The sequence below is a fragment of the Aythya marila genome, assembly GCF_965140915.1.
Source record: "Aythya marila genome assembly, chromosome: 4".
In the NCBI taxonomy this organism is placed as follows: Eukaryota; Metazoa; Chordata; class Aves; order Anseriformes; family Anatidae; genus Aythya; species Aythya marila.
In genome coordinates, this window is record NC_139045.1 from 11,770,378 (window position 1) to 11,781,219 (window position 10,842).

Consider the following 10,842-nt stretch of genomic DNA (forward strand, 5'->3'; position numbering starts at 1 on the left):
ACCCAGCCAGCATGCAAGGAAGCACGGGAAGCAAGGCAGCTCCCCTGGCTTCATTCACACCACCTCTGGAGCTGTGGGCTGTCAGCAGCAACACCCGAGGACAGTTTTGGGAACACGCCTCTGTGTCTGCAGACAGTCTCTGCCCCGATGAGGTGCACAGCACGTAGGCAGCTGGCACCGCCCTGCTGACGCCAGCCCCACTGCTTTGCTGCCACCACCTCTCTCCTCCTTGCCGAGCCTTTCTCTGAGATAGTGTTTGCTGGGTGTCCCAGTCTGTTTAGCACAGAGAAAAGAGGACTGAGAGGGGAACTGATCAATGTACACAGATATCTGAAGGGAGGGAGTTAAGAGGACAGGGCCAGACTCTTCAGTGGTGCCCAGCAACAGGCACAAACTGAAGCCCAGGAGGTTCTGGCTGAATATGAGGGGCGCTTCTTAAATGTGAGGTGACAGAGCTCTGGGACAGGCCTCCCAGAGAGGTTGTGGAGTCTCCTTCACTGGAGATATTCAAACCCTGCCTGGATGCCATCCTGTGCAATGTGCTCTAGGTGACCCTGCTCGGCAGGGGGTTGGACCAGCTGATCTCCAGAGGTCCCTTCCCACCTCGGCCATCCTGTGGTCAGTCCTGCAGACAGATGACTGCTGTAGTCGTGTCCTTGCACCCTGTGACTGTCTGAGCCGAGGGATCTAACTGAAGCACCTCCAAATCCCTCCAGCACAGAGAGCATTGCTTCATATACCACACGCTGCAAGCAAGACCTAAGGGGTTTGCTCCACTTTTTGTAACTGGACAGGTGCTATTTAGCCGTCGTTCCATGTTATCAGAGCAGTTCTGCACAGAAACAGGAAACGTTTAGCCTTCACAGAGGCATTTCATATTCTCTTCTAGAAGGAAGGCTTTGACTAAGAAGCCCAGAATTTCCAGAAGCACTTGGCCTGCTGACTTAGTTCCTCTTCAAATCAATCCTGCAGCAATTTGCACAGGAGCAGAACAAAGCCCCATGTTCCTGAGAAGTCACATCTGTACAGTGCGGGCACTGCAACACATTTGTCCTTGCTTTCAATGACATCCCAATCAGTTTCACAAGTCCTGCTTGAAAATATTATTGCACAGAAGGCAGGTGACAGGAAAAGGGAGGGATCAACACGCTCCTATTGAACATTTACAAAAGAGATTTTATTTATTCTCAGATTCAACAGCTTTCAGTAGGGCATAGGTTTGATATAACTTGAATACCCCATCTTTTGGGTTCGTAAAAAAAAGTTTATACACTCAAGCCCAACCCCAACTCATAAAACAGCTTTTGGAGAAAGCTCTTCCTGAAAACATTTGCTCTAGCAACAGTACTTCAGAAGCAAAATGGAAGGTGTTGGCTGAGAAACTGGTCTCACAGCTTGCTACTGGATGTAGAGCAAAAGCACTGTCATCCCTGGATGCACTTCATTTTTTTTTTTTCCCCCCTTCAGAACACAAACTGATCTTTTGGATATAAATGTGTCTAAAGGAAAAAAGTGTCAAGTACATACTACCATCACAGGGCTAAAGTACAAGCGATTCATGTGTACACTCAAGTAGGACACAGATTAACACAAACCTCAGGAACGTGAAAGATTTTATTGTGCTTCTGCAGTAAAGGTGTTCAAGGACATGAAATTCAGTCATTTAGCAGAGGTTATTCTGTATAACAGGCCAGACAAACCACCAAGAATTAGTTAGTTCATAGGGCAGAAGCAAGATCAGAAGTGTATACATGCACAGAACAATTCCCCTTTCTCTGCTGCAAGATTTGAAGAGCATTCTGATGAAAGTACAGATGCTCATAGCTCTGTTTCTTTATCAGGAGTTTACACGGGCAACCCGCTGTTTAAAAGGCAGGTCAGGTGTTAAGAGAGTGAGCATTTCTCCACACAACTGCTGCAGGAGCAGCTGTTTCCAGCTGGAAAGCAACTTTGCAGAAGAGGAGCTGGGGGGACCTTGTGAACACGGGTCTTCAAAAGCTGCCTGGACGTGGCCCTGGGCTACCTACCCTCAGTTGTCCTGCTCGAGCATGGGGGTTGCACCTCTTCCCACCAAGATTGCCTCCAGAGGTCCCTTCCAACCTCAGCCCTTCTGGTTAGCTTCCCCCTTCCCCAAAGCCACATTCTCCTACCGCTGTACGTGGTTCTAGACCTTACCTATTCCAGGCAGCAGCCACTCCTCCTCACCTGTGACTTGCTCACCTCCCATGGCTGCCTCCAACAAACACCAGCCCTGCCGCTTCTCCTCCTGCTCCCCAGCAAGCAGGGCCTCCCAGCTGGCTTCTCCCCAACAGGGAAGAGGCTACAAGAGGACGATCCATCCAGGCTGTCCTTACAAACGGGTCACACAGCTGAATTCTCAGCTGTTACACAGTTTATGATTTACAGGCACACCGCCGTGGGCATCGGTGTTTCTGGCCACTTTAGCTCCACGCCAGAGTTCAGAGGAAGTAAATTTGCATTTGAAAAGCAAGGCCACTGTGTTCAGAGAAATTCAAGTGACAGGGGTTATACGTAGTGAGACTCTGTGTAATGATATTTGAGATTGGACGTGATATTTGCAGCCCCTGCAGCAATGAGCACTGAGATTCTACAACATGAACTGAGACAATATCGCCCTGAACTTCTGCATCCAGGCAGGAAATCTGTAATGCCATGGTCTTGCCTGCTGTTTGCTACCAGAGGGAAGGTTCAAGGCAACGTTGGTGCCAGACACTTTTTTGTAGCTCCCTTGGGATGTTAATTACCAAAGCTCCCTCCCCCTCCCAACATTATTTTTTTTTTATTCCCCACTAGCAGTAGTCTGAATGAGCTGCAGAGAAGAAATCCCTGTAATAAAACACGTTCAACATCTCAAACACGTGTCTAAGGCTTTACAAACATCTAAAAAACAGCTGGGTATCTCACACACCTCCATAATTTAGCCCAAATTCCACAACAGCCTTTACCTCGGGTATCTAGGCCTAGCATACATAGGCACACTCAGATAAAACATGCTTCCCATCACAGGGAGGCAAGACATCAGGACAGACCTGGAGAGAACCAAATCTAAGCGAGATTACAGGGCTACAGAGGAAGTTTAGAGGTACAGTTAGAAATAAGCTTCTTGTTTCCTTAAACTACTGTAATTCAAAATTATCACTATACACTGGAGACTGAATGCATGGTAACACCTGATGATGCTCAGGAAATTGAGCAAACTCAGACTGATTTTGCAGGACAGTGGACTCTTAACTCTTTACCAGGAAGATCTCTGAATTAATTCTCCTAAGCAGTAACATCAGGAAAGGACACTTCCAGTAAAAAAATCTCCATCAACTCATCCTCATTCAGCATAAAATATTCCCTCAGTAATCCCTGCTCCCTGCGGTGGAGAGGCACAAAAATCAGCTCAGTGGTTGCCATCCTATCTCTGCATTACATCCACAAGCTCAGCCAGTGTGATAATAAACACAATATAAAATAAATTCAAAAGCATCTTTCATTTCTAAAGGTGCTCCCTAAAGGACTCCTCCGAGAAGAATTACTGAAACAACTGTTCCTGTTTGATGTTTTTGTAAGCAGCAAGAATGAGAAGCAAAATTGAAATAGTATCATCTGTGTCAATGGAAAGCACAAGAAAAACAAATTAATTGTTTGGAATACATAGTTATGGGGACCAGAGTCGTCAACAAAAAACAAAAAAAACCTTACTGCATACATAAAAACTCTTTTCCCCCTTAGTCATTAGTAAAACCTGCAAGCTTTTCAAGGGAAAAAAAAGAAAAAAAAAAAAAGGTTAGATCAACACTGAGTGTGTTGTATTGCAGATTCCTGGAATTTTATTCATAAGCAGACATCATCTTGGGCAGTATCTGTCTCTGACTGAACAGCATGATCACATATTCTTAAAACCAGTAACTGAAGCTTTTAACATAATGGCAGCATATGTCTCCATATCCCTTCCTCCAGCTCCCCCCCCTCCACCCCAAAGCATGAGAGATAAAAGGGAGCTGCTTCCTCTCTGAGCACAGACCTAGGCAACAGGACAGAGATCACTGACCCTTCTGAACTCCTCAAGCTTTTTTTTTTTTTACAGCCTTCAAAAGGTGCTGATCCCCTGCATGTCTTGATATTATTTGAGTTTGGGGAAAACAAAGCTACAATGACCTTCTTCTAGCTTAAGAAACCACGAAGGGGACAAGGCCTAAGTTGACAAGACATTTGCAAGAGCAGAAAACAAAATTCATAAACTCCCTCGGCCAACAGCAAGAAGGCCCTCCCTTCCCTTTTTACATGAGGCACCATAAAGCCAAATAAAACACCTGTGCTGAGACCACCTGCACTCACCTCTGCTTCTTGATGCACTTCCCACACAAAGCGGGCAGAAACATCTCCCCACCCATACTGCCCAGCTGTAGCTTTGCAGAGCCAGCAAATACTACTCAGCATCGCCCCGTTACGACGTGATCTTCAGCTCTGCTGGCTGTTCCAGCTCCACAGCAACCAGCACAGAGCACCTTCCAGGTCCTCTCAGCCCCCCAGCCTCAGCAAGTTTGAAGCTGCAGAAGAGGCAGCCTTACCTGGCTTGCTTCCTTCGCTCTCATGCCCCAGCTGGCCTTTGGTGTTCAAGCCACAGGTGTACACCTCCCCATCTTCCAGCAGGAACACAGAATGGTTTCCTCCGCACGCCACCTCCTTGACGTTTCTGTCATGGATGAACCCGTACACCTGCGGTTCAGGAATGATGACCTGGAGGTTGCTACCTATCCCAGGCTGTCCAAAAGACGAGTAACCCCAGCATAGCATTTTCTCTCTTTTCAGCAAGTCATGTATTCTTCCTGGGAAGAGAAAACGAGGGGAGAAGTGTGGATGAAGCAAGAATTTTCCAAGAAAAAGAGGTTGAAGTAGAACAGCACGCTGACAGCTCAGCCCCTGACAGCAACAGATACGTAAAACTCCACCGTCGCTGCAACCTGCCAGAGCTCAGGGCTTATCTCTGGTGCTGAACGCAGTGAAAGTCAGGGATTTCAGCTAATGCAGTACAACGGGAAGGAAAAAAATAAAGCAATGTAAAGGGACTGACTTATCGCGCAGTCTGAACTTGGTATGGCAACAGCTTTCTATTGCATAAGAGCTGGGGGGGGGGAAATCAGCCCTTGTTCCAGAACAAGCACCTCAAAGATTGTAGTAGCGCTTCCTTGTCCCTCCTAATCTCAGTGTTTTGGGGCTGTTTGTTAAACATGCCATACCAGTACGACACCGAGAACTCCCCTGCTTGAACCAGAAACTGATTAAAGCCCTATTTCTCTGTAAAGAGAAGAAAAAAGAAAGAGCAGAACAGAAAATGAAAGATCCTCAACATCAAGCCTTACGATTTACCATGCCAAGTTTTAAACTAAGGCAACTTACAGCCGCAGCAACACTTACAATGTCAGGACAGGATCTAAAAGCCAGAGACTACCCTCAAAGCACCAGAAAATTCCTCAAAAAAAATAAATAAAAAAAATCAGATTCATAGACAGGAAACACGTGCAACTCAGTTGGTTTCCAAAGCTCGGTGCTAATTCAAGCCTTAGGTATTAGCAGTAAAGCCCTTCATAATCCAAGTCCTGAGCAGCGTGTGTTCATCTCCTGCTGGGCTCCCCTGCTGCGGTCACCTCCACCTCAGAGAGGAGAGGATTTTCCAGCTGTAGCCCATCAGCAGTGCAGTTTCCTGCCACAAAGTGTTCACTAGGATCTCTTATCAGGTGCCCTAAAGTACGCACTGAATCCCATTTATCTCTAAGAGCCCCTGCTCCTTTTTAGCATAACCCATTTCACTCACACCCCACTTACAATTGTCACCGGCCAGCTGCAAGGCACCCCCAATTTAAACAGCAGGAGCTTACAAGGCTCTGTCCAGCTGGCAGAGCCCCTGCTGCACATACTCTGTGCTTGGCTGCCCTCAGATGGCCCACAGAAGACACCCTCTGTGCCAGTTACACCATTTCCTACACCAGGAACAGGAGTGCCATGGGACGCAGTGACACTGAAGTCATGCACGTGCTTATGCTTCCAGTGACACAACTGCTATATTTACAGGGAACTTCATGTTCTGCCTAAAAACTAAAAAAAATAAAAATAAACACCGCAAGCAACTTCCTGCAGGTGACAACACTAAGGCACAGAATCATTTCAAGCCTGACAGCTGAAACAGCAAAAAAAAAAAAAAAAAATCTGAGGCTACCATTTCTCTCATCCTGGGGAATCCCCTGATTACAAAGGTATAAGCAGCTTCACAAGGAGAGCAGCCCCGAAGATCCCCAGATCGCTTTCCTCGCTGCTCTCAGCAGACGTTGCCTCTGGGCTGAAAAGACTTCAGCGCTCTACAACCTGAGCTGCAGGGACATTGGACAACGTGAGCTAAATATTAATTTAGGATACCTTTCTAAAAAGGTTTCTGGGCAGTCTGCTCCCCATGGGTCACGGTCTTCTTTCCAGATGCTAATTTCATTTAAAAGGCTAAAAATACTTCAAATTAATTTCCTTGTGTTAATATTCTACACAAGCAGTTTCAGTGCTGGGCGGGGGGTGTGTGTGCAATTAGCAAACGATGTTTTTCCCACTGTTAAGACATAACTTGAAGTAGGAAGAGGTCAGACTCTCAGTGATTCATATGAGTTACTCGGGTGACACCTCAAAGAAGCTCAGAGCCCATTCATGCTTGCTGTCAGATTTTCTGAAGCACCTAAAACCTAACAATCCCTAGAGCAGACAACGAGGAATGCCACAAACTCTAAAAAATCTGTCCTTAAATGGATTTTTGATTAGTTCTAAAAATATGTCCTCTGGAGTCCCACCCTCTGAACGTTTTGCTGATAAATCCATGTGCAGCCCTATTATTCCAGGCAGCACTTTCCACTCAAAGAGTGCAAACCAACAGAGCCCCTTTCCACGAGAGCACACAGACGCAGCCGGCTATTTCCCAGTGGCCTGGCACGCCGTGTTTTCACCTGATTTATTTGGAAAACATAACCCATCTCTACAACCAGCATTGTTTTAGCGTGCTGTCGTGCCCTGTGCTGCCACCCCACCACAGCTTGCAATGGGGCTGCGAGCCTTAATGCGTGGGGTGTTGGAGCAGGAGCTGTGTCCCGACACACGGAGCTTTGAACAAAGATTCACGCTTCGTTTCCCATTCTGGTCAAGGCATTTATTCCTCTGGCATCGGCGGAAGAACAAAATAGCCATCCTACACTGCAAACTCCTTCTGTGCATCCTCCTTATACTAAAAGGAGGATATAAAAGGCTTCGATAGCGAGGAGGCTATAAGGTTGACGTGCACGTATACACGCAAAAATAGATAAAATTCATATTCACTTACCTGAGCTTTCAACGTTATTCCTAGTGCTCAGCTAGATACATGCTACGGATAAAAATCCGGCTTTTTTTTATAGGACAAGCCCTTAGGGAAAGGTCTTTAAAATGCATCAGTTAGGGCAATTTAAAACCGGATTAAGAGCCAACCCCTGCACCTCTCCTGCCCTTCACAGCTCTATATTCGTGTTTTATAGACCCGAAGGGATGCAATGCAGCAGAGCCGCTCGCTTGCAGCCTCCCCGTGCGCAACCCCCCCCAAAAAGCAGGGCGGAGGGCAGGCTCCCGGCATCCCCGCTCCCGGAACAGCTCAGCCCGGCTGGATGAAGGATGTGCACGGCACAGCGAGAGCCGAGGGGACGCGGCACGGCTGCATTTCGAGGAGAAGCGCTGCCATGGGGAGACCTCGGCTATAATAAGCCCGGCTATAATAAGCCCCAGCTGGCACGGATGGCGGCTCCCTCCCCCAGCAGCCCCGCAGCGCTGCTCCCCACGCTGCTCACCGACCCCGAGCTGCGACCCCCGACGAGCTAACCCGGGGGTCCCCAGCCCTGCCCGGCCGCCCTCCCCTCCGCTGGGGCCGGGCCCCGAGGGTCCCCCCCCCCCGGCCGCTCACCTGCCCCAGCCCCAGCCCCGCCGCTGCCGCCGCGGCCCCGCGGAAGTCCGGCCCCTTGCAGGGGCGGCGCGGGGCCGCCTATGGCGGGCGGGGCGGCGGGCGGGCGGCAGGGCCACGGCCGGCCCGGCCCGCAGCGCCTCAGGCGGTGGGGCTGGCACGGCCTCTCTGGGCTCTCTTCGAGCCTTGGTGAAGCCTGAGGGGTTCGCCCAAGCCTTCCTCTGAAGGATGTCCAGGTCCCATCCCTTCCCTGCAGTGTGTCAGCCACACTGGTGTCAGCAGTAAATGTGCTGAGGGTGCGCTTGAGCCTGCTGTCCCTGTCACAGACAGAGGTGCTCTGTCCCAAAACTGATCCCTGAGGAACGCCACTCATCACTGATCTCCACCTGGACACTGAGCCATTGAACCTCAGCTCTTTGAGTGCGACCACCCGGCCAAATCCTCACCCACCAAATCCATCTCTCCCCAACTTAGAGACAAGGATATCACGTTGGACAGTGTCAGAGGCTTTGTGCAAGTCCCGGTAGATGGTGTCAGTTGCTCTTCCCCTACCCACCAGTGCTGTAACCCCATTGTAGAAGGCCACCAGGTTTGTCAGGAAGTTTGTTCACTGCCCTCAGCGAAGCCATGCTGGCTGTCACCACTCACCTCCTTATTTTCCATGTGCCTTAGCCTAGTTTCCAGGAGGATCTGCTCCATGATCTTGCCAGGCACAGAGGTGAGACTGACTGGCCTGTAGTCCCCCAGGTCTTGCTTTTTTCCCTTTTTAAAAAAGGGGGGTTATGTTTCCCCTTTTGCAGCCACTGCAAATTTCACTGGACCGCCACCGCTTCTCACAATGATGGACAGTGGCTTCGCAACCACATCTGCCAGTTCCCTCAGGACCTGCAGATGCACCTCATCAGATCCCATGGACCTGTGCAACTTCAGGTTCTTTGGCTGGTCTTGAACCTGATATTCTCCCACAGAGGCAGTTTTTCATTCTTCCAGTCCTGGCCTTTGCCTCCTGGGGCCTGGGCCACGTGGCTGGAACTCTTGCTCAGACAGTGTCTCTGCATCCCTCCCAGGCTATCTGTCCTTGCTTCCACTCTCTGTAGGTCTTCTTTCTCATTTTTCAAAATGACAGTCCGTATTTGAGCAAACCATGTAAAGATCTTTGCAAGGATGCATGAGACACAAAATGCCAGTGTTTGTATACTTAGCATGCACTGTCACTTATCAGATACAAATTCACTTTCTGTATTTGCATGGGTCATGCATGTTGAGCATGAAAAGAGTTACTTGCTATTGTACAATTGTACCTATGACATAATGGCTTCTACTTGCTGCGTTACAAGTAGCTTCTAGAATAAGTAAGCGTAGAGGAAAAAAATGTTTGTTTCATTTGTTTTTATTTCTTTTGTCATTTGGAGATATCTGTAAAAAGTCCCTTTACACTCATTTTCCTCTGTTTGTCTCTGGGCAATCAAGGAGGGGAAGACATCGAATAAATTAATGTTAATATTAATATTAATATTAACAATAATAATAATAATAATAATATAAAAGAGGAAATTAGGCCCGTAATTTGTCCAAGGGGGGCAGGAATCTGTTGCTCAAACCTGTTGCTAATTGTCTACATTTAGAGTTCACAGAGAACTTTCAAGGCTGGTCTTTCATAAACGTGTAAAATAGTAAAAACACCAAAGTAAATTGGTTTCACCCACTTTACTGAGCACAGCTCCCTCTGGAGGCTACTCCCAAGGTTCATTTCTTCACACTGGCTCAGGTTTGATTGCACCATGAACTTACCTCACCTGTTGTTTTTCAGGTGGAATCAGAGAGACAAGGGGGGGGATCTACATCTCTCTACTGGCTGGAGAGGGGAAAAATCCCTCTGTGTGGCCATTAGTCTCTGTGTTGCTCTGGAAGCAATGAACCCTTCTATATTTTTTCTCTTCAGCCCTTTCTGTGTCAGGAAAGAGACTTTTTTTCAGAGGAGCTCAGAGGATTAGCCAGGGATAGCTGCCTATGCTGGCTGCCACGAGCCAAGGTGAGGTATTGCTAGCCCCCGTGGAAGTGGCATTTCTGCATGGTGTCTGCTCTGCAGCAAATCCAGCACGAAGGCATCCCTAACACTCTTCACCAAGGCTACCTACTTTGCTTCTCATGGCTTAAAAGCTGCCTGGGTGTCCAAGTCATCCCAGATCTATGCTGACTGCATCAGCTGCTCTACAGGGCTCTGGCACATCTCTACAGGTGATGTTCAGGATCAGAAGAGCAGTCTAAAAAAATCCTGCTGCAGGTTCAATATACGTTTGATACCTGTGTAAAGCCTCCTAAACTCATAGCTGGGTATCAGGCTCACTCACATCGTATTCCTTTGCATATTTTATAATAAGCACTGTTTGAAAAAACGTAGACACAGCTTGGAGCTCGAAGTCATTTCAGAATATGACAGTGCTCTACTCGGCTTCTTTGAAAGGTCTTTCTAAAATTTTTATTTTTTTTTTTTTATAAAAGCAGGGCTTATTTAAAGATAAATCAAAATAGCCTTGGAAGTTATTCTGGGATTTAATCTCCCATGTGTTGTTGCATCATACATGATAAGGAGTTGTATCAAATGCTTCAAACTGGCAGCACTGTCATGGTACCCATGCCCACCAAACACGTCAGTGAGTCAGGCAGGCAGCAACAGGATAGTTCCCCAAGTCTTAATGGACAACCTTCCAGCGACAGAGGTTGTAACATTCATTTCTGCACCTTGGGAGTAGTTTATTCATCACTAAAATGTGCGTGTAATGCACAACACAAAATCAAGGCAGAGGAGGTGGTGAAAATTTGTCATCTTCTCGCTCTAGATTTTTTGCATTCATATAAAGCATATTCTGCAC

General features: G+C 47.8%; 1 protein-coding gene across 2 annotated transcripts in view; it reads right to left on the reverse strand.

The window, feature by feature from the left end:
• HERC3 (HECT and RLD domain containing E3 ubiquitin protein ligase 3) overlaps nucleotides 1-8,034 on the reverse strand; it is a 39,417-nt gene extending 31,383 nt beyond the window's left edge. For both annotated transcript variants that reach the window (XR_014317450.1, XM_082759778.1), the window contains exons 1-2: nucleotides 7,973-8,034; nucleotides 4,581-4,838 (exon numbers count right to left, since the gene is read on the reverse strand). Coding sequence is in view for 1 of the 2 variants with exons in the window: in XM_082759778.1 (XP_082615904.1) it covers nucleotides 4,581-4,806 (226 nt within the window). In the remaining variant the exon portion in view is untranslated. The remainder of the gene's footprint in view (nucleotides 1-4,580; nucleotides 4,839-7,972) is intronic.
• Between the last annotated feature and the right edge of the window lie 2,808 nt (nucleotides 8,035-10,842).